This window comes from Amblyomma mixtum, chromosome 5, assembly GCF_055824585.1.
Source record: "Amblyomma mixtum isolate Tamu chromosome 5, ASM5582458v1, whole genome shotgun sequence".
Taxonomy (NCBI): domain Eukaryota; kingdom Metazoa; phylum Arthropoda; class Arachnida; order Ixodida; family Ixodidae; genus Amblyomma; species Amblyomma mixtum.
Window position 1 is genome coordinate 110,531,360 of NC_143016.1, and position 24,365 is coordinate 110,555,724.

Here is a 24,365-nt window from a genome sequence, read left to right on the forward strand (position 1 = left end):
GTTTGGCGTTGGCTCCTGGCTTATCAGGAAAGTTGAGGCTGGTGAAGTAGACAGTTTCTCTCTTTAAACTTCAAGTACCCTTGTTTCTGTCTTTCCCACCTCGGTCCCCATCTCCCGACAAATTTCCTCATCCCCCGAAATTCCTGCACCCTAAGCACAAAAACATAGGCCTTGTATTCCTTGGTATTCCTTCTCTAAAATTAGCGGACTCCTTTTGTACATTACGTGTCCGTTTCATCCTAAAAAATCAGGGTACTTTGTTGCACTAAAGTGCGGTGAGGCTAAAGCCTTAAGCACGGTGTTGCTGCTTGTTTCACTGATATCTTGTTAAGGTGTTAAGCTTCGCCTCTATACTCCGTCTCACAAGCTGTTTGCAGCACTACGAAAGGTACAGCTCTCTCGTCCAATCAGGATGGCGCGCACTACATTAGTGTGTTCCTACGCGCCTGTGATTTGATCCACCTGATGTCCAGTTGGCTTCGTTCTAGCTATAGCAGGTGGCGCTAGATGCCTTTTTATTCTTTTTTTGGTTTGTTTTTGGAAAGGCGGACGCCCGTTGCAAAGGGACTAACCCCACTCAGTTCCTCTGTTGTCGCGTCGCAGTAAATTTCAGTAATCGTGTCATGTGCATATAAATTTATTTACTCCAGCGTGCCGAGGCAGCTGAGTGTCGATGGTGGCGAAATGCAAAACAAGCCCATGTGCTGCGCGAGAGGCAACGCACGTTAAACGGCCCGCGTTCAACAACACTCGGCCCGCGTTCAACGTCTCCGTTGTCCACTTGTAAAGCGTTCGCTCGCTCACCTGCGTGAGTTTTGCCGTCCTCTTGAGGAGCGCATTTGTACTCCAACTGCCCTCGCACTCGATGCGAAGCGCTTCAAGAATATTTAAAGCCACCTGCTTCGCCTGCTTGGGGAAACAGCGCACTGTCGGTGTAGAGCACACAGGAGAAACAACAGACTCGACCGACGCCATGTTGGAAAGTGGCAACGCATCACTACCTCGCAGCAGGCCTCCGCAGAGCTGTGTCCGTACGGACTTTGTCTGGTAATTTCACCAGTGATTGAAACACTCCCTACCATTTAAATATACCTGTCCAAATCATGTTTTTAGTTGCAATGCTTATTGTTTTCATTAATAGTCATACACTCCTCAAATATTTGAGGGACTATTTTCTGCGTTTCTGCAGTCCTGATTGGACGAGAGAGCTCTACCTTCCGTAGTGCTGCAAACATCTTGTGAGACGAAGTAAAGAGTGAAACGCGACAGCGTCTTGCAACGCTGCCAGGGAGTCCACAGAACGCCATCGCCCGTTCCGTTCTACGCCTTGCTCGTCGGTAAATTGGTTTTTGAGGAAAGGAAATGTACCTGTCTCTCATATCTCGGTGGACACCTGAACCTCGCCGAAACGGGAAGGGAGGAAGATTGGAGTGAACGAAGACACCGTATTCAGTAGACGCGCCTTTGTTCATTCCAAACCATCGAGCTGGCATGGCGTAGTGGTTACCATGCTCGTCTCGCACTCCGGAGACCGGGGTTCGGTTCCCGAACTCGACCAATTTCGTACTCGGTTTTATTTATTTAACTGGCCTGATTAGAAAGGTTAATTAGGCTGATTACGTGATTAAGCAATAAACTAAACTCATTCCCTCTTAATTGGAGCATCAATATACTATCCCTTTAATTGGTTGCATGGTTACTAGCCAAAGTACAATTGGCCCCGTTTGAAATTCGCGCACTGGGACGTCACGACCGTTTCGACTAATTGAAAAGCGTGACATATCTGTCGACAACCCCTGCTTACAATGATGAGGCATTAAAGGCTTCCGCCTTAATACTTTATAAATCGGGGCCCTTTCCCTATTTCCACCTGCTCTGAGCAAAGTTCTGCTCTGCAGCATAAATCATTCTAATTTCCAACTTTTGCTGCACTGTCCTAAGTCTTATCAAGGTTGCAGAGCGAGAGTTGGTGGTGATTCACCAAAAGAATCTGCGGTGCACGCGGCCATATTTCCGCCCTTTCACCCAGGCGTGGCGCGATCTAAAGTATAACTGGTATAAACACAATGGTTCCCTGTGATCTTTTCAATCCTCTTTGGAATAAGGCAGCAGTTACTCATCAGCGCCCACACAAGCGCAGTCATACGCGCTACCAAGAAAGGCTATGCAGATTCCACAGAAACATCGCACTTGGAGCAAAATTATCCTGAACAGGTGTAATTGCTCCCTTATTACAGATTACGCCACGTTGAGAAATTTCCCAAAACAACATTGGACTAACATCGTTCCCACTTCGAGCTGTTTGTCAATTCGGCCTTGCCTTGCCATCTGCTAGCCTTCCTGGCCCGCTCAGTTGATGGAACGACGACTCCGGGTAGGCGGTACATTCCTACTCTGGCCTGGATTATAGCTTATGGCTAAAACTGGGTACATACTAATTACTGATTCCTGTCTAATTAACAATTCACACTATCTTAGGGATTCCCCCAAAACAAATTGCACTAGTCGTCATTGGAACCCCTATACTGACAGAGTGGTGGCATGCGCGCGTGCAGATGCGCGTGAGCTACATGTCTGGCGAGGCGGTGGTTCCCCCTGGCGGGCTGAATGTGCCTCCCGGAGCCAAGGCCCACGTTTCCCGCAGCGGGAGCGTGCTACGGCGCGGCTTGCTGGCGCTGCAGCGCTACCGGCTCCTGCACCTGGGCCGCCACGTGTTCCTATACACGCTGCTGCTTCTTTTGGGAGCCATGCTCTTCCTGGTGTTCTGCGATCGCGTGGCCAGCGTGCGCATGCCCTTCCCGCGGAACCTGCCCCGCACGCCCCTGGACACCCGCGCGCTGCGCGCAGGTACGTGCTTGCCACTTCCGTGCGAGCCCTACTCCTATACGTTGCGCTATAGTGCCTAGAATATTCGCAGTATTCTAGGCACTATAGTTGCGCTGGAGACTGTAGGGGCGCCAAACTGCCACACGTTACGACACCTCTCGATAAACCTGCTGAGAATTAGCCGTCCGACAGCTCGGAAGGGAAAGGCAAAAAAGGGCACACAATTGCCGTAGATGGTACAGACCGATGCCAAATTAGATACGAATGCCCAACTTAAAAGTTTAGTTGGGCTAGGTGGTTGGTCGACATTTGAGGCATAGTAATTGGCGTATAAAGACACGGACAATAGAAGAGATCAGAAGTTTCGTGTCCACTGCCATTCTCCCTGGTGTGTGCCTTTTTGCAAGGACAAAAGCTTCGGTCTGTTGGTTATTCATGCTGCTTCTTGTCCTATTCCGTCGTTCTGCGCTGTTGCATGACAGATGTGGCTTTTTGCTCCAATTATTCTACCTAAAATGTAGAGGTTCAGCCAGTCTGATTCTCATCATTTTGCTCATCTGCCTTATTCGTTTAGAGAGAGACAGAAGAAAGGATAAGAAGGAAGGATAGGCACTTTTTTTCATGACTTCGGTGCAATAGCAACAGCCTACGTAAGGTGTCGTGCTGCCACCTCTGCGCACTGATAAGCCTGAGATCCTGAAAGAGTACTTGAAGGTATTCGGTATACCTACGGCCGGAGCTTCGACCGGTAAGAGTTCGGAACGCATAGGCATTTTTTTTTCATTTCATTTTTTTTTCAGCCACTGAGAATTCCGCCTTTCCATCGGAATGTTCATTCAGCTTTAATGGCTATAACTCAGTGAGCTGATAATGTGGGTTTCACCGTAGTTACAACTTGAGTTCTTTTCTGAACGATCGTGTTCTGCTCAGAATAAGAAAAAGTGTCAGGCGACTAATGCCATTCTTGCGACCGAGAATGCGTTAGCAGTGTTTCCCGCTTAAAGTGGCGAGGGGCTTGATTTAGTTCATCAACTAACCTTTCTTACACCGCACGCCTTCTCCATTTTCCCGACCTCTCGTTTTCTTCGGCGACCGCACTTTCCTTCTCGCCAAGCGTTGGCTGCATCCGACCAGTCTTCTCTCCCTTCTTCCACTTTTCTCCTGCCTTCTCTCTCGACCTTTCTGTCTGTCCACCTTTCCTCCTCTCCCCCTAGATTTCACTCGGCGCCAACGCAGAGATTACTGCCGCACCGCGTCCCTCCTCTGCCCGTCATCATCACCAAGAACCTCGTTTCGTTTCGCTTCACACTTGTGCGCTAATGGGGACAAAATAACTGCCAGCTACAGCTTCAGATCCTGCTCCATGTCTTCTTACCCGTTACAAACGCAGCCCGAGGGCAACCATATAAATGTATAACTGATTATTTCACTTGGAAGTCAAGAATCTCCAACGAATGCTTTTACAAAGTAGGCTGTTTTTCTTGTGCGCTTTATATTCATGTGGCGTAGGGTACTTGCGCTACGTGGGAGAGACCGCGGAGCTGGCCAAAGCACTCGACGAACACACTGCGAAGCGAGGCATCCGGATAGACGTTGCTGCTCACGGTGTCGCTGACTCTCTCGCCCATGGCAACATGTCAGTACGCTTTGCCTTCGAGCTCGGAACTAAGGTTAGTAGAATGCGTTTCGTAAACTCTGATTATACAGTTACCAGGCATGCCCCTTAAAACCGGGAGCAGTTTGCCTCTCGATGTAGAGATGCCATTGCGCGCTTGACCACCCGCAGGAAGGGTTGATCCCTAAGCACACGGCGTCTTGTCTTCGCGTCGTCATGTGCGCGAATATGACTGAGAGATGCCAGTGCGAAGGAATTCTTCTTTACCCTCTCTCCTACGCTGTCGTGTGTAGTTGTCATGTGATTTTATACCAATGTAACCAATGGCGAGTATATTCATCATAAACAAAATTTCTCATACAGTCCTGTTGCATTTAGTTGCGATATTTTACAGTAGATGACCACACTTGTCCCTATCGTGCATTTCTGTCACGCCTGTGTTATATTTCCGCATCTCACACCCCCGCGCATCAAACAAGTCTCTGCCTGGTTGTAGTGAATGCTACCAGTCGGCCCACAAAGGCACTTCACAAAAGAAAGGAAGGAAACGTAGTACTCGTTTCAACGGCGTGGAGTTCGTCTCTGTGCCACGTTTTGCTCCAAATTCTACCACTCTAAGGTGTCCTACTAACTTTGCTTTTGGAGTGGCCGAAAAGTAGCTGCATTGCTCTACTCTTTTTGCCCTTTTCCTGCCACGAAAAAGAAAGAAAATTGCACCAAATTTAACAGAATTTGGTTGTTTCGCTTCGGTCACACAGCTTTTTTTCTGAATAAAACGGGCCATTTTTTCAACTTAGCAGTAAATAAGGCTTCTTTGTTTGGCGCAAATATTAACCCCAAAACATCTTGCAGGGCTGGTTACAGTATGGAATGAAATAATACCGAGAAAAATTAAATTAATATAAATGATGCAGAAAACAAACATGTAACCCTTGAAGACGTTTTTGGGCAAACATTTGCGCGAAGCAATGAAGCTTTCTTGACTACTGAACTGAAAAAATGGCGCCATTTTATTCAGAAAAAACAAAGCTGTGTAATCTAAGCGAAAAAAAAATTCCGGCAAAATTTGCTAGAATTGTTTTCATTTTCGAGGTATAAAAAGGCTAATTTTAATATGTAAGGTGCCCTCCCTGAAGCCGTGTTGATGTAGGCATTTCTCGAAAAATAAATGATGGGCAGGAAGTCGTGCATTACCCAGTGCGCCGATAAGAAATGCCGTTGAGTGAAACACAGCCGTTCAGCTGCTAGAACGCGATTGCAGCTAGGCACTGGATATTTGCAACACTCATTCCAAGTTCTAGGTTTATCCACATACTCGCTGCATACCTGTACGACTTATAAGGTGGCCTGCGCGACCTCCTTTCACAGCGGGGCACCTGCAGACTTGATCATGCTGCACCTTATACACTTCACGCTCCCATATCTCGCCCTGACGTAGGCGAGGATGTATTTAGCTATGCAATGCGGGCCGCGCACTATTGCCTAGAAGTAAACCCTTTACATTTCAGACAGGGGGTGTAGATTTTCTTGATTCTGGAGGTAGTATTGCCGGGAAAATGCTTTGGTAATATTCATTTCTTCAAGATTCCCTGCATACAGGCACTATAGTGGCTCCTTTAGAGCACTCATAAACACAAAATATCTCGGAAGCTGAGGATAGGGGCTGTCATTACCTTACAGAAATACACAGTTTAAAGAGCGCCAGAAATGTTCCTCTACGCGGCAACAAACATCATGGCCTGGTTACTTTGGCAACTACGATAATTTCACTTTAATGCGAAATATTTTTCATAGTTAAGTGTGCAGACATTCATCCTACGAAGGCAATATGGAACTGCGACAAGTGAAACGCCGTCACAAGTTCATGAACAGAGACCCACCCTTGTCTTTTATAAACACATGCGGAGGTACGGTTTCCCTGTGATGTCATTAATCAAATGCGTCTTTGCTATAAGCCATCTTGAGACGGAATATGGTGCCCTGTTATACTGAAAACGCACCGCACAAAATCAAATGTTGAGGAAGAGCGCATTGTGTAACGGCTGCGAATTAGCAGTATCAGCCAGAAGCAAGATCGAGATGCGCCCTGTGCGATTCCTACGGCTATAATAATAGCTAAATGAGAGAGTCTGTAATCAAGCGTATACCTTATTGGCTGGAGTGGAACCCTCTCGTATGCTTTCCGGCGTACATTTAGCGTCGTTCTGGATATCAAAGGTTGGTACCAAGCTAACCTCCAGTCGACATTCGCTACCAGCAGTATTCTGTGAAATGGATCACTGGCAGTTGTCACGAATCTACGGGGCTCGCTATGACGTAACACTCACCTATCCAAGCGTGTCAAGATATTTTGCTATCTCTTTGCCCCTACGACGCCGTCCATTGCAGGCACTGGTGGCCTGGTACAACGTCCAAGCCCGGCGGTCGGAGGCTCTCTCACTGCTGCTCCTCCAGGGAGCCGTGCTAGAGCACATCACCGGCAATAGCGAACAGCATATCGAAGCGGCACTCGAGTTCCTCCCCGGAGGTGCCTCTGTGAGCCCGGTGAATGTGTTCTCGTGGCTTTCTGATGTGGAGCTGAAATTGAGTGGGGCTACCTTTGTACCAATCTCTCTGGGCCTCTTCACCGCCTCTGCGACCCTCTTCCCGTCCCTGGACCAGACCGACGGTGGCCGGCTTCTGCAGCGGCTCGCTGGAGTGCCAGGAGGCTTGTACTGGCTGTCCAACATGCTCTGGGATTATTCCGTGCTGTACCTGCTGTACCTGCTTCTGCTAGCCCCCATGGTGGTCATCTGGGGCTTCGGTGACAGTCTCCAGTTCTGGTCTTCCGTGGTGCTGCTGTTCGCTTCCTATGGGTGGGCAGCTATACCTCTGTCCTACTTGGTGGCGCAAGTGGCGGGATCCCGACCATCAAGGGCTTTCTCTCTGGCGATCGTCATCAAGTGTGTCTTAGGTGAGCTACAGTGTACTGTTGAGGCCCTGGTGAAGATAAATGAGATTTGTTTGTATTTTAGCAGTGAAATTGTAAGTCCTGGGAAGTTCTTGTGCTTATGTAGTGAGCCCTCTAACACGAAGTCGGCAAGCCTCCAACGAAAGAAATCGGAACAGATAATGGGCAGGATAATTACTTCTTCGAGCCGTAATTATTGCATACCGTCTTATGGCCCCACTCGTGCATTGGTCGCTCTCGCCAAATAGGCAGCGAATGATGTGGAAAAAGAAAACGGCAGTGAGCAACTGCGTTCGATGTCTAAAATTCTGCTGCGCCGCGCACTTCGCGGGAAGTTGTCATATAATGACGGCTGCCGGCTGCTGTTACATCACCTTCTAGCATGCACGGCTACGGAACAGTGCAGCTGTATAGACGTCTCATTTCTAATCAGAAATCAGACACTTCTACTGGGAGCGGATGGTAACCGCCATTCTGCTACTACTGTCGGCTGTCCTGCTAAGAAGAGCATGACGGCAGCTCGTCTGCTCGTCGTACCTGCAACCAGGCGCCAGATAGTGTGTCATTCGGTATAAAACTTTAAAATTTTATTTGAGAAAACCGAACTTACAAATGCTGTTTTCGTGCAAGGCGCGGACCCCGCCAAATTTGTGAAAGAATTGGCTGATGACTAGGGTAGTCGGTAATACGAAATGTGAGCGCAGCTCTTCACACGGCACCTGCCATCGCTGGCAGGGGACATATTACGCTACTAGTCACCCTCCGGTATCTTGTCGTGGCAGCTACCTTCTAGGTGGCGTTTCTCTCTGGTGCTTGGACAACCCGTTAAGCTGACGCCGATGACGAAGCCGACAACGCCTATGAGTACGATGAATACGACTCGGGACGGAGGAATGGGCGCCTAAGTGCTGTGCTTAAAATAGTGGAGCTGTTAGTCGTGGGCTTATGGTATAGCTATAGTATACCGCGCCTTGTATTTCGTTGTCATCCATTCCTTCAGGAGTTGTATCCTCTTGGCTCATTCCTGTTGCAATCTTGCTTAACTAGAGGGTCGAGGAATAGCTTGTTGCCAAAAGAGGTAATCCTTTTGCTGGCTGCACTCTAAATGTTAGGGTCACTGCAATGTCCGCACCACTGCAAATAGACAGACCTTGTCACAACAGTATACGGCGTGTTGGGTGCTACTGGGAGCTCGGTAAAATCTTCTTTCCAAAGCAGCTAGCCTCTGCAATGAGAAGACCATTCGACATCCATGCGACGGAGATATTGTTTTGAATAGCGCATACAGACCACTTACGTCGACTTTTGGATATTGCTCATTGCCTGACTGCTTTGGGCTCAACTGGAAAGTTTCGTGCTGGGCGACCTTTTAGTACTGCAGCTAGACATGCTCAGGGTGCTAGCCATATTGCACTGAACAAAAAAAAGCTATTGCGCTGAAAATGATAGAGCCGGGACTCGTGCCGCAGCGCCCTCAGTCTTCACCCGGGCGCGCTGGGGAAGGCTAGTTTCACTTCACTCTGCACTGCAAAATTTAATTTCGTTTCACACGCCGCACGCACCACGCCGAGAAAAGAAGTAAAGAACTTCGGCCTTGAAAATCATCAGAACTAGTTGCCAGAGATGTGACTCCCGCTGCGTTGAGACTCGGACTTAGGCTTTGCGTCGACAGAACAATCCGAGGGATCTTTTTTGCACAAGAGATGAGCAAATAGACTCTATATTTACATTATGTTCAAGCGGTTGCAAGCGGAGAGCACAGATAGACGCGTTTTTACAGAAGAAAGCTCCAGTCTGCGAGACTATACGCGTCCCACACCACTGAGTCCACCTCGAGTCCGCATGGAGTCTCGAGGTGGACTCCTCGAGGAGTCTGTCACACTACTTAGTATGCGATGACGCTCCCCATTCGTTCGACAAAACGGAGGCCTTCTGTGCCTTCTGGTAAACAAAAACAGCAAAATAAAATGAAAATGAAATACAAATATGTTAAAGAGCATTGTCTTTGTCTGTGAAGTGTTATACGGAAAGCATTATGACACAATATAAATGGTCTTCATGTAATTCTCAGCCAGGGACCACGTAGAGACTTTGCGGCAGGGTGACCTGTATTTGAAGACAGTAGTACATTGCAGCTCAATCGACTTGGGACTTCAACATGATTTGGACCCGGCACGTAGAATCAGAGAAAGCCATAAAAATCGATTAGTGACGCGAATTAAGTGGCGATGGTTCGACGAACTTGTCCGGGGACGCATCAAAGCTTCTGCCGCGCTCTATCATTGCGTCGCACAGGGAAACCGTCCTGCACAATTTCTTATCCCGGCGAGGATTTACGAGAGGGACTGTGTTCACAGCGCACACGTTTCCAGCGAGGAAGAAATAGGCTTGTGGAATCATCGATCCAACTCGTCGATCTCAGCATTACTGAAAAAGTCCCATTTCATTAATCGGAAAATGAAGGATCATTATGCATTTCTCGAGAGACGCGTGTGTGCTTCAAAGAGTTGCCTTCCTTTTGCTCCCATCATGTCCATAGAAACATAGCCCGCTCTGCAGACCACGGCATTCTGAAGCGCGATTGTAGAACAGCTCCTTGCCTTTGAAACTTCCTGAGCTCGCTAATCTCCAGTCATCTTCAGCGCGGGATGGTTATAGGTGTGTACGGTGTTTTCCACAGGGGTCCTGGCAATGCTGTACGTGATCCGGTTGCACATGGTGTACTACATGGGCGAGGAAGATCTGCTGGACAAGCACACGCTCGAGCTGGTCACCACCCTACTGCGCACGCTGCCCACTGTGGCACTCTCCTGGGGTCTGGGTCGGGCCATGTGGCTCACCTCTCTCAACCAGCTCTGCCACATGAACAACGACGCTGACTTCATGCAGGTGACCGCGCTCAGCGACCATTTCAATCAACTGCACGCCCGCCTTATTCTCCATTGCTTGATCTAAAGAGATCTGGTGCGCTGCGATCCAGGAAAACGAAGCAGTTAACTGCCACCCAGGGTGCAGTCGCATATCATGCAATGATGAAGAGTGATGGTTGGATTTTACTAATAATGCAGGTGTAGCGCTAAGTGAACCTGTGACAGAAAGACGAAACACTGGAGAGCATCTGCGGCTTTCATGTCACTGGTTCAAATACCTCAGTAGTCTGGCATTCATTGATGACATTGCCTTAATAAGTCACTCAATGGGCGAACTGCTAAGCATGGTCAGTAACCAGAACGGGTGGTCTAAAATTTAATATGCAAAAAAAGCTAAAGTAATGTTCAATACTCTCGAAAGGGAACAGCAGTTAATGACTGGTAGCGAGTACATGATAATGATAAGGGATACGTAAACTTAGACGCAGATACACATACGTATACGTAGATACTTATACGTAGGCGCTATGTCCCGTTTTCTTGTGTTGTGCGCGGTGCGTGCGTGCGTGCGTGCGTGTGTTCGCGTGTGCGAGTGCGTGCGCGTGTGCGTGTGTGGTTTCTTGGTGCCTTTAAATTACCACGTATACTTAGAGTAGGTAGTGAGCGCAGAACTGCTACACGAGAGTGAAATAACTAGAAGAATAAGAATGCGGTAGAGCGCATTTCGCATGTAGTTTCCGATCATGACTGGGTGTTTACGCTTATCCATCAAGAGCATATATACCAGCCGCATCTTACCCGTACTCACCTATAGGGCAGAAATGGAGAGGAGAGAGAGAAAAAGTTTAATGAATAAAATAGTTGGGTGGGCCCTCATTCCAGGAGCCCATTAGCTTTTACTGCCGCTCTTCCCCAGGTAACCAGCGAAAGCTGGTCTCCCGAATGTGAGCTGGACAGCGCCGCCTCCCAGTCCTCACTTGTTGGGTTATTGATTCATTGAAACGTGGAGGCTAATGGAAATATTTTTTTGGTGTGGAGGACAACGCAGCGAGTTTTCGAAAGGAAAATGATAGATGTAACGTTGAGACAGGACGAGGGCATAGTGGGTTAGGGAACTCTCACAGGGTAACGACATTCTAGTCGTAATTAGAAAGAAGAAATGGGCTTGGGCAGGGCATCTGTTGAGAAGGCAAGTGGTCGTCGATAAGGGTAACGCACTGAATTACAAGAGAAGGCAAGCGTACCAGGGTGCGCCAGGAAGTTAGGCGGCGGATGAGATTAAGGCGACGTTTGCGGGGATAAGGGTCCCGCAGCAGGCACAGGACACAGTTAGAGATTTGTGGGAAACGCCTTTGTACTGCAGTGGAAGTAGTCATGCTGGTGATCATGATGATCTGTATCATTAAGTAACAATAAGGTAAAGCACATAACTATTGCTCTATTTCTTTTCTCACAATCTTTCTAAACAAGTGTTTGGCTAAGCGATGTCTTCGTTTTCACGCATCTTGTGGCAATTCCAACTAGCAGAAAGCAATGATCGAGATCCGATACTCGGCACTCATACGTACACTTCGAAGTTCTTTAAAGCGCACTTGCAGCCCTTGTCATTAGCAACATGGCTAGTGGAACTAATGCGCTTGTGGTAACGTGACTTGCGGGGTTCCTCGCTGTTTCAGGCGTGTCGCATCCTGAATGCAACGCAGTCCCCTAGCCAGATGGTGCGCCGCTATTGGTTCCTGGTCCGCTGCTGCAACGCGCGGCTGGCATGCATGGCCACATCTCGGCGCTGCGTTCTGCCGCGTGCTCATCTGCTGACGTGGAACCCGCACTCGGTGTGGCCCGAGGTAGCCAGCCTGCTGCTCACCGGCCTCCTCTGCCTGGCCGCACTGTGCTTCACGGAGACCAACGTGTGGTGGTTGCTGCGGAGAATCTGCGGGTACCAGCCACACCTCTACGTCAGCCGCCCACCCCAGTGCCTGATGGACGAAGGGGAGAAGGAGCGGTGAGCAACGACAGATTATACCGGGTGTTTCAGCGAATGACATAGAAATTTCTAAAGACATATTTATAACAAAAGATATTCTTTCTCGAGTGAAACTGTTAGCCGCTGCAGATGCCAGTCGCTAGGAAATGTAACATAAATCAAACTAATCGACGAACATTTACATTTATTTGTTTAAGTAGAATAGTCTGGCGGTTAATGGCAATTGGAAGTCCGAAGCCATAGGCAAGACGATGTCATAGTTTTCTCTAAAGCTCTGCAACGCGAGAAAATCGGCGCTTTTTTTCTGACAAAAACTGGAGCGCAGGGCATTAGGTGCGTAGGAAACTGGGCCCAAACGCAACGTGCACTGATGACATGTAATGGAATGTCTGTAATGGAATGCCTGTTCTTTTGTACTACTGCTTGCTGTTTATTTGGCTCCGTCACTCTAAAAAATAAGGACCACGCAGTTGGTGATGGCTATTCTTTTCTATTCACCCATTGTCACCGCAAATGTCTTGGCGCAGTGTAGAACAAATGTGCGAGCAGCTGGAATTGCGTGCCATAAGCAATCCAGCACAGTCATCAGCAGGCGTTGCATTTTCGCCGGTTTCCTTACGCGCCTAATTCGCCCAGTGACAGTTTTGTGTGGAAGAAAGCAGAGCTCTTGAGAATGACTATTTCTTCCTTTCAACAGATGATGTGGCATCGGCTAGTCCATGACTTAGAACTCCCAACTGCGACTAACCTCCTTACAAAGCTGAATAAAAGTCAATTAGTACACAGTAGTTAATTCGCCCCCTAGTTGGAATGGATTTTAACAGTAACTCACCCCCACCGCCACTGACACTTTAAGGCGCAATATAGTTTAGTTAATCCGCACTACCAAATTTAATTTGCTTTTATACGGCACGCGTGCTGAGCTGGGCAAAGGAGAAAAGAACTTTGGCCTTCAAAATCGTCAGGATCAGTTCCCACCGATGTGACGCTGTTGTGTCGAGATTGGGGCACAGACGCTGCGTTGACATCATACTCCGAGGGCATCTCTTAGTGGGAAGAAGGAAAAAAGAGGCTGTATCTTTACATTTATGCACGCGACTGAAAGCACAGAGCTCAGACAGACGCGTATTTCAAGTAGAATTCTCCCACTGCGAGACAGTACAGGTCCACACCACATGAGTTCAACACAAGGCCACACCATCCTGCGTTTGGTGTAGTACTTAAATGCGATAATGCTATCCAACGTTCAAAAGAGTCTTTTGGTAGGGGCAGGCTCATGCACGTGTTAGTAGTAACGTCAAGGTCACCCGCGGAGTGCTCGCGGGTGAGGAGGATGGCCTGTTTGGCTTGGTGTGCTCTCGCCTAAAATCCGCTGGCACGTGCTCCGCACACCGCCATTCCCGACCGATTCGCTTTCCATATGTCACGTCATTGCGCACTGAGCAGAGCGACTGGCCAGTGGCGACTGTTGATCGCCTACAAGGCCGGTCAGAACGGTCCGTCCGCCGCCAAAAGAGGTCGCGAAAAGGAAGTGTAAGACAGGCCTTCGGCCTTGGCCAGAAGGAATGAATGATGATCGTCCCTTGTATGGCCGTTATACACGATTGCTCTGTACGCATAATGGTGCTTACCGTATTGTTTCTGGGTCTGCTGCTTGAACGGCCACAATCTAACACGGACTCCCGCCAGGCCCTTTGCACATGGTTCCCGCAATCTCAACAAACATTAACTATTCGCACGAAAAAAAGTACATACTAGTAGTAATTTCCAGCCTCCCGATGTCGACATACGTCTTGTGCACTTTTCGCGTGCACGCACCAGTATCGTGAAAAGTTCGAATCGCCAAAGGACAATCGCCGACTCAAACTTGGCAATGCTTAGTTGTCAGAAAACATAGCTACATACCTCCTCGATCCAGCCAAATATAACTGGCACGCTTTTTGCATTCAGCTAAATAGCGCTTTCATCAACTGGCGAAGGTGGTCATTACTTCGTTACCTCCTGCAACCTTAATATTGTAAGCTATTCAGATCAAAGGACATCTTCATCCTCTTCTATAAGCATCATCTGAAATGGAGAGCAATCAATCGATCTCTTATAGACCAAGTAACTACCGACTCCAGCAAACTCATCTTAGAAACACAGCCCCCGAGGTGTCTCTGTGATGACATCAGTGCACGTTGAAGAACGCCATATAGTAGAAATTATGTGGAGTCCTCCATTTTGGCGTCCTTCATAGCATGAGTCGCTTTGAGACGTTGAACACCATAATCCTAAACCTAAACCAGCTTACAGATAAAGTCTCGGCGCGAAGCCTCGTTCTCTTGCAACGACGGTCCCGTCATCCTATTCAATGTTCGAGTCTGTCTCGCATATACTAAGCGGAACATGGTCTCTTGCGCCGACTCAGTTTGGTATTCTCTTTTGAAACCGTTTCATACAGACCTTCAGCAGCTGATGCAACCCATAAATGAGGGCTGGACCTCTGGCACTCTTGCATCTACATAAAATACTCCAACAATAAACCTTATTCACGATATTTTAAGTCAAAATCTCTTACATCCTTTATTCTCAAGGCAACAGAAAAAGTAAAATTCAATCTCCAGGAATTGCTCTCAGACAACTTGTCACTATGGGAAACTGAGAGTCAAGTAGGTCAGCCGTAACTAGGAAACTGATGTTATATATGTCAGGTTACGTGTATTTATTCTAGTTTTGCTTCCACGCTTTCAGTTATGTAGTTGTTGTTGTAAGTGCATGTGGCACTGCGGCAGCTGCTCTGGGGATTAGGGACGTAAATATTGACAGCAGATAAAAACGAAAAGCGTTTAGGGAAAAGCTGAACATATACAGTAAGCGGGAATGACACGAGAACACTCATATGCCTTGCTTTTTTTGAAGGTAGAATAGTCGCTGTTCGCATTTGATTCTGGCTTGACTACGTGTGCATAATAAAATATCAGTTGAAAGTCCCCGCTAGTCTTGCGTTTGTCCTGTCCTTGTTTTTTCACGCAGTTTTACAATGGATGCCAGTAAGAGTTTGGCTTTTGATGCACATATTCGCGTTTCGAAAAACATGTTGTGCACCAGCATCAGTGCAGTCAGGCTCCCAAACCGTTTCTGGTCTGAATTTGAGAATGACAAGTGGGCATATAAGCATCCTGCAGGTGATGCGTTTGCGGCATAAAATAGGATGTCCCTCGCAAGCCTTTTTTTGTTCGCCAGCTTGCTTGGGGCAAGATGGCCCTAAATATTTTGTTGTGAGAACCAGGAGAGCGTTTTGAATTCGCTACTATGTCGTACCCAAGTAGCATACATTTCTGTGAAAAAGAAAACGCGGCTACTACTATAATGGCGTTGATTTCTAATGCTGCATCTTGTGATCTCAGCTAGGAGCGCGCTCCAGCGATTACTTCGGAGACCATATCATTGGCGAATCCACCTCCAATATTCAGCCCAATGGAAAGAAAAATACTTCGCTTTGAGCGTGTAATCGACGCCAGGCTACGGCTGCGCCTTCTAACGCAGTGTTCGCGCACTCCGTAAAAGCAGGAATTAGTTCCCGCTGCACAAACTGCATTGATTATGCGCAGAGTAAGCCTGCAGGTGCGTTTGTGGACCCGCTGCTGCCTTTGAGATTTGCTATCTAGCTTCTTAAAATATTCACCCCACAATTTAAGCAGGTAATAAACGTCGGAGAAAGAGGCGCCACAAACGCGGTCGCGTCTGTTCTGACATAGCTTCAAGTACAACGCGGTGATACCAGAAATTCTTCCGCTGCAAGCGCTTCAGGGAAGCCCCAATGTGTATCACTTTACAGCTGGGAATACCTCTTCGCGAGCGCAAAAATCCACGAGGTCAACTTAACGTCTCTTTCCTGTAAGGCGTTCCAAGCAGCTGAAAGAGTTTCCTTTGAAAGAGCGTCCTATCGCAAGTATTTGCTTGTGGAAGTGGGGTTATTTCTTGCCTCAGGACAGCGTGCTTGGTTCATATAATTAAATGATCGAATGCATGCCGTGGGCAGTGACAACGCTCCTTCGCGCTTGCAGCCAGGTGCGCCACTTCAGAGATAAGACACTTCCGTGCCTGGACACGCTGGTGGTGAATCACCTGCGTCAGGAGGCTGGCCCGTACGCTCCGCTCCACGACCTCAGCTTGTGTCTGCACAGGCGAGAGTGTCTGGCAGTGCTCGGACCAACGGGCAGCGGCCGATCGCTTCTTCTGCGCGTGCTCACGGCCCAGATGCCCATCTCGGACGGCGACGCCCACCTGCGGGGCGCAGACCTGTTCGCCCATCCGACCGAGTTTGTGCGCGCGCTGGGCTACGCGGGCGAGGAGCGCAGAGCCGTCGGCTGGCTCACGGGCCGTCAACTCCTGCGCCACGCGGCCCGCCTGAGGCGCTTGCCGGCGGCAGGTGTGCAGCCGCTAGTGGAGCAGCTGCTGCGCATGCTGGATCTGGTTGAGAAGGGCGACAGGCCGGCGGTCGAGTACAGCTCGGGCGAGCGTACAAAGCTGGCCGTGGCACTGGCTCTAATCGGGGCGCCTCCCGTGGTGCTTCTGGACAAGCCGACGGAGGGACTGGATCCTGTATCCAGGAGGCGCGTCTGGCACTGCATCATCACTTTCGTGAAGAAGACTCATATGTCGGTCCTACTGGCCACCGATGAGTGAGTAAACGAACGCTGTTATTTGGAGAACGCGGGGAGGCGATGTTCTCTGGCCAGCCCATCAATACAATGCCTTTTAATGTGAAAGCACTTACACGCTCGCCTACGCCGACTAAGAATCTTCTCACCGTACGTACATCCTTACCTACTTGCGATCTTGTGCCGTTGCCTACGAACCCGAGTAACTACTCGATCTTACCCGAGTACATACGATCTTTTGCCGTTGCATAGAAACCCAAGTTACTACTGGAGCTTACCCGAGTTACTCGGGTAAGCTCGTTAATAAGTAAGGTAAGCTGGGCAAGCTCGGAGGAGCGTCGCACGTGTTTCACGAGAAGTGCTGGGCAAGAGCAACATGGATCGCGCAATCCCTACCGGTGGCCCTGGTATAAACAGCCACCTGCCAGTGCAATGGCGTATCGCTTAACTGCTGCGACACTGCGCTGGTGGTGGTACGAGAACTCGCCGCCGTCTATGAATGCTAATCAGATAATGACCAATTCTGCATTTATGGGCATTAACCCACTAAAGATATCGCGTCATATCCTTAAAGCGGAGCTTTAATTTCGGTTTACCTACCAAATTTTACTTGTGTTTCCACAAGCAGCATTACGTACTTACCAAAACAGATACTACCGGTGGAAGTTAAGATCTTCACGAAACGCGAGAAACGGCCAGAGAGCAGTTGCAGTGGCAGTCAACGACTGCCTTGTGTTACTTTCAGAGGTGAGAGGACGTCAAATCCGTCCTTCTCCTCCACGGGTGTTTTTCGAGCCACCCGTTAATATCGAAACTACCGATATTGAATTTCGCTTACTAGTACTGATGACCTCTGTCCCTTTCATTGTTCATTTCTGTTCTGTGTGGTAGCTGAGTCGCCACGCAAGAAACTTACTTTTGCAGGCATGCAAAGCGTGCGTACACTTCGTCTGTATATGTTCAGAAATGCTTGGAATGTTTCTTTTTGTAGACATTTTGCAGAAACACCTGCACCGAAAATGCGGGTTACATTTCTCCTGCGCTTTTATTTATAAAGTTGTACGCCTAATGAGCGTACGCACAAAAAAGTGCGCTTTTCCACCGGCAACACTGCGCGCTCGAAGCTTGCCGGTGTATCTTCCTCTGTCACAGCATTGAAGAGGCAGAGTCGGTAGCCTCTCGAGTGCTCTTCCTGCATCGGGGCCGTGTTCGGCCCATGCTTAGTGCCGCCGACCTCGATCCGGCTGCCGAGCGTGGATACGAGATCACCGTCTCCCTGAATGGATTGAGCGGCTTGACGGCGACCGCCGCGATGCAGGAGATCCAGGAGACTGTGCAAAGCCTCTTCCCAGGCCGCACCCTCGGTGTCACCAAGCTTCAGGTGAGAACGCTTTGTTCGCGCCCCACTGCCTCCATTGGCTCTCCGCTATGCGCTCACGTGCACTTTTTTAAAAACGAAAGCTTTTGTTGGAGCGGTTAAGCAGTTCCCCTATAGTAGTGCGAAGGGTTACAGCAGCTGGCTTTCCAACAAGTCAGCGTACTCATGAGTACATGATATTCTATGACACGATTTCTCGAAGTTAAAAGGTTGCTTATAAACATTACACGACACAACCTGAACGTGACCCGCATTATATGCTGCGATTTCAGTGACCCGCTGCTGCGAATCATCGTCTGTGACTGAAGAAACTGCCGATCCAGTCACATAGGATTACGGATAGATTTTGGTCTAGTTAGAATGAAGTAATCATGTCGGACTGACTCCTCTTCAAGTGTCTAAAAGAGCGCTTTGTGACGTCGTTTCCTCTGCCGGTGGAAGCAGCGGAGCAACCAACCCGAGCACTGTGTTTCGAGCGTTCGTCAAGTTTTGTGTTGCCAATGCAAATACTATGCAATCAACCTTGTGTGTCGCTCCAACAGAATTGGTTGGCTCTGCGTGGCATGCGAAAGCATTCATCGAAAATCACGCGGCGACATCGACGATTGCGCCGTATTTTCTTGCTCCAGTGGCGTCATGTCAAATGGCCCCCGCCTGGGATCGCCTAGCTTTGAGCATGAGGTTTTTGTGGTATGAAACAACGTTGGGGTTACTGAAAACACGAGGTTGCCAACCAAAGCTAATCCTTCAAAAGGCCAGGACAAATTTTAGGATAAAAATGGCTACTTCTGAACTAAGCATAACCGCAGTAGTGGCCTAGTCGTTTCAGCATCCATCTTGCATGCGGGAGGTACGGGAATAGAACCGCAGTGCCGCCGGGTACCCACCGGTTATGCAATGGGTACAAGCTTTCCCTTGCCTGGTGGTCGGCTTCTTTAGGGTGAAATTCTTCGGAAATGCGTGTTTGACCTCACTTTGAGTATAAGAAAAAACTTTTTTGCCATTGCGCACTTTGGCCATAGATGCACTTGTGCCGCAAAAATTGATCATCATCACTATCAACATCAAAACAAGGCATAAAAAATACGTTTTCTGCTTGTCTTTGTTGACAGTGTCTTAAGTCGCGGAAAATTTAAGCATGCTGCTTTCTTCCTGGGTAGCATCATCGAACAAGTGCGTCGCTGAAGTTGCAACCTTATTAGGACTTATTACCGGCATGCTAAATGTCAGGCAGCCTATTCAGCGCGATACTTGCTTTAACGTCGAGCTAGGCCGAAGCTAGCCGATTAATGGATGATATGACATGAGATCTGAAGAAGGCCTATTCCGTAACAGAAGGTAAAATGTATGAATCGCGCATAAAGTTTTTTGTGCATTCCATGTATTTTAGTTGGATTAGGACCTTAAAGGGACCTTTTTCTAGAGTTTGACGTAGAACATATTGATACGTAAACAGAAATTTTAAATTGGTTATAGTATGTACGTATACTTCTCTGTTTACATATCAATATGTTCTACGTCAAACTGCGCAATTACTGTTCCAAACACTAACCTTCTGATCAATCGAGTATATAAACTGCATTGGACGTCTTTTGAAGGGCTGCTACTAAAGAACAAAAGTCTTACACAATTTCTCAGTTGTGTGTCTAGTACATCACAACAGCTAATAATGCTTTTACGCTCCGCGGTGAAACGGCTCGTATGGCTACGCCTTTTGCGAGAGTAGTAAAACAAGGCGACAAATGCACCGTTAACTGAGATTCGGTAGCACTCAGTGTTTTTAACACCCGGCGATTCCGAGTGCTTAGTTCGCACGTCATGGAGCATTGTTTTAGCATGGCCAGTCCACTGGCGACATAACCAGGCAACCTCCCGTCCGGGTGTCATTCCTAGAAATTTGGGACAGCTCCAAGCCAATGCCGTTAAACCTAGTGGCCTATTGCGCTCTGATCGGCAGCCATTCTGTCTTTTCTCTGTCTTCCTTATGTCGCGGATGATCTCAAAAAGTTTTTTTTTTATTTTGAAAGCCAAGCACCAAGTTGTGGCAGCCAGAAGTAGAAGTGCTTTTCCCGGATTCGTTTACAAGGTGCGCATCGCTAATGTCCCATGTAGTCTGCCGGAATTGAGGAGCTGCACGTGTTGCGCTCTTTCGCAGTAGCGTTTTGCACAGATTCGTGTCGCCATTGACGCAGTCCTACGTGCGCTTCCGCGTGATGGACGACTCGGTGAACTGGGAGCTGCTGGTCGACGCCCTGGACGCCCTTCGACGTGAGCTGGGGCTGACCGACTGCCGCGTGCTGGTGACGACGGTGCTGCAGTGTGCCTTCTATCGTCGCCTCGTGGAACCGCCCTCGTCTCCCGCTCCGTCGATGCTCATGTCGCCCTTGTCTCCCCTGCTGGGACCGGCCGCCGCTGGAGGAGCGGGCGAGCTTTACGCTGGCCCACCGCCCCGCTCCGCCTTCCCAAACCCCTACGCGTACCCGACGAGCAAGAAATAAACACACCGCAGCTGCTGGACACCATATTCAGCGTTGTACTCTGTGGCGTTGTGAGGTTACGCTCAAGAAGCGTTTGGTGCTCGCTGTTGGTGCGCGCTCGGAGTTGTCCTGACACGCTCCTTTTCAGCTTGCAATATTAATTAAGCGATGTTCGAAAAGATGCGGGAAAGAATAAATGGGTTTCGTGTGACGTCACATAAGAGTGAGCGCACGTTACATAGGGCTACGCGTTTTTTGGTAATCAAACTTTAAGCCTCATCGGGGAAAAAAAATGCCTGTCGTTAATAAAATTCGCCACTTGTCTGGGGGGAAATGACGACAGCGAACGTATGATTCCCACATGCTGGATAAGTGTCTTGACCACTCCCCCGTAGTGGGCATGTGCCATTTTATTTGAGGCCAACCAACCAACCAAGAAGTAACGTGTGCTGTTTAGGTAGCAGGTTAGGGTAGGGTTGGATAGGTGGATATTTAGGTTCCGCTCAAAGGGCACACCCTCTTAGAACAGGTGGTGCCTTCCTAAGAGCATGAAGCAACAGCAAAATGGATTAATTCCCATATATTCAGAATGTCATTCACCACCTTACATTCATAGATCTCTCCAAGTCCTCATACCTCTCCTAGCGCAGTGGTCCAGCGGTTAAACGATGCACCCCGGCCCTCCGTTTGCAGGTGCTCCCAGCGATGGTACCAGATTAATCTTCCCAAGCGACGTATCTAATTTAACTGTCGCCATCATGGTTAGCAGTTTAATTATCCGGTGGGCAGCCTGTGATGACGCCGCAAAATCACGTGACCTAGGCGGCACACCTGCTGCCTAGGTTGCTCTGGAAACTACCTGCCAGAGTTGTGCTCCTCTTTTCTCTCCCAACGCCGACGACGCCGACTACGCCGACACCGGGCTTTTCCTTTGTTGCATTTCATATCAATTTATTACCTTAAAGGCCCCTTAAAAGGGGTGTTACATAAGGGGTGGCAAGTATAAAAGTACAAATTCACAATAACAAGAAAGTTTCTGCACTATCAGTGAAAAGACTTGGGCAAGTGATGACGGCAACGTTGTTTGGAAGGTCGTTCCAGTCTGCGGTTGCACGAGGAAAGAAAGAATTAGAAAAAGTGACGGTGCTTTATTGTGGACGGGCATCTTGTAGGTGATGGCTACTGTGGTGAGATGAGGTGCGATGTGCATAGGGCTGTGGAAGAATTTGTGAAATAAAGACATGCTGGCAATAGGACGGCAGAGCGATAAGGCTGATAATCCGGATGCTGTTTTTAAGGACGACACACTGATGTCATAAGAGTAGGATGAATGTAACTAGCAGCGCGATTCTGAACAGATTCGAGGGCATTGATGTTATATGCTTGATGAGGATTCCAGATGGGCGGGCGCAAATTCTAATTTGGACCTGACGAATGATTTATAACCTAATAACTTGACATGATGGGGAGCATGATAAAGATGGCGCTGAAGGAAACCTAACGTCTTGTTTGCTGACGACATTATATTAGTAACATGCAGGCTCGAAGAAAGATCGCTAGAAATAGTTATGCCTAGATACTTGTAAGAGTTAACTAGTTGTACGGGAACTTCAGATATTACGTAAGAGAAGGTTAGAGGATTACGGCGATGACTAATGGACAAAAGATTACACTTACGTGGGTTAAGTTTCATTAGCCATTTATTACACCACTCCTGAACAGCATAAAGATCATTCTGGAGAGATGATTGGTCAGCGGTGGTGAAAATAGCACGATAAAGTACACAGTCGTCAGCGAACATGCGTATGTTAGATGTTATATATGTTTGAAGGCAGGTCATTAATGTATATGAGAAACAGTAGTGGGCCAAGCACAGATCCCTGTGGGACGTCCGACGTTACTAAGAGTGAGTTAGAATTCGTGTTGTTAACGGAGACTAACTGCGAACGATTAGTCAAAAATTCTTCAATCCACTTCAAAATACGAGGGTGCAAATTTAATCGAGAGAGTTTTATCAGCAGGCGTTTATGGGGTACTTTATCAAAGGCTTTGGCAAAATCTAGAAAAATGATGTCAGTCTGTAGATTAGAATCAAGGTTAGCATGCAGATCATGAATGAATGTGGCAAGTTGGGTCTCGTAGGAGTAACCCCGGCGAAACACGTGCTGAGCAGGATGCAAAAAATTATTCGAATCAAGGAATGTCATGATGTGGGTATAGATGACGTGTTCCATGATTTTGCAGGGAATACTAGTTAGCGAGATGGGGCGGTAATTAAGCGGCGAGTTCTTGTTACCTGATTTGTAGACTGAAACGACCTTCCCATTTTTCCAGTCTATGGGTAGTTGACCTGTGAAGAGTGACTGAGTGAATAACAAGCACAGTAGAGATGAACATATATCTTTGGTTATAATCAGTATTTTAACGTTGATATTGTCAATTCCAACAAAGGATGATATTTTAATGTTTTCTATTAGTGACAAAATTTCTGCAGAATCAAATAAAAGAGGAGGCATAGTATCTTGAATAACTGGGAGGATTGGAGGAAATGTCGGATCTGTTTCATTAGTAAACATGGATGAAAAGGCTGTGTTGAACATGTTGGCACATTCAGTTTCACATGCAGTTGCACCCGAAGCATCGGTGAGGGAAACAGTGCGTGTATGCTGGGGTTTAATGACTTGCCAGAACCTACGGGGGTTAGTTGACAACATTTTAGGCAGATAGGAGTTAAAAAAAGTGCGTTTGGCTTCTCGAATACTTGATAAATAAGTTTTTTCAGTTGCATAATATTTGTTCCAAGTGTTCTGACTAGGAAGCAACTTGACCGATCGGAAAAGACGCTTCTTTTTATTTTCAACACGTTTGAGTGTATTTGTGAACCATGGGTTTTGAGGATTATTTTGTATATTTATGTTCGTAATAAACCTGTCGACCAAATCTTTCATTTTCCTCTTAAACAAGGGCCAGTTATCATGGATGGATCTTTGATGAAAGCTGGATTGAAATCTTGGTAAAAATGCGCGAAGTTCATTATTAATTGCTGTATAGTTTCCTTTATCGTACAGTGGGTTAGTTCGTTTAGTTTTTACGCGTAAAGATGGTTTAATCGTGAAGCCGGCATGTATGACGTGGTGATCGCTCACGCCTGGTAGATGCGTGATGGAATGAACGCATTCAGAATTATCCGTTACTATTAAGTCTAGGATATAAGCGCAGTCTTCGGTTACACGGGTTGGTTCGGATATAGTTTGAACGAGGTTGAAATCAAGACAGACGTCTAGAAATTCATTAGCATCCTTATTACCTGCAGCGGTTAGATTATGCCAGTCAATACCCGCAAAATTGAAATCTCCGAATAGGAGAGTGCAGGTGTTAGGGTGCTTAGCTTTAATTTCATTTAATGCGTTTATTAAGTTTTCGAGGAAAGTCTGGGCTGCTAGGAGGCCTGTAGCAAACGCCAATCACAACTGATTTTGGTGAAGCGTCGCATAAAACCCATAGTATTTCTATATCTGATGAAAGGTGAACGGCTGAGCATGATAGATTCCGAGCTGCTGCGATCTGGGCGATCTTTGCGAAAAACACTGAAATTAGGCAAGTCAGTAAGGACTTCACT

The 24,365-nt window shown here is 47.8% G+C and overlaps 1 protein-coding gene across 3 annotated transcripts in view; it reads left to right on the plus strand.

Annotated features, from left to right (window-relative positions):
* LOC149343365 (ATP-binding cassette sub-family A member 17-like) overlaps nt 1–20,767 on the plus strand; it is a 135,859-nt gene extending 115,092 nt beyond the window's left edge. For all 3 annotated transcript variants that reach the window (XM_089545875.1, XM_089545877.1, XM_089545876.1), the window contains 8 exons: nt 2,556–2,847; nt 4,336–4,496; nt 6,830–7,394; nt 10,072–10,280; nt 11,938–12,263; nt 16,295–16,912; nt 18,044–18,272; nt 20,462–20,767. In XM_089545875.1, coding sequence (XP_089402001.1) covers nt 2,556–2,847; nt 4,336–4,496; nt 6,830–7,394; nt 10,072–10,280; nt 11,938–12,263; nt 16,295–16,912; nt 18,044–18,272; nt 20,462–20,767 — 2,706 coding nt within the window. The remainder of the gene's footprint in view (nt 1–2,555; nt 2,848–4,335; nt 4,497–6,829; nt 7,395–10,071; nt 10,281–11,937; nt 12,264–16,294; nt 16,913–18,043; nt 18,273–20,461) is intronic.
* The last annotated feature ends 3,598 nt before the right edge of the window (nt 20,768–24,365 follow it).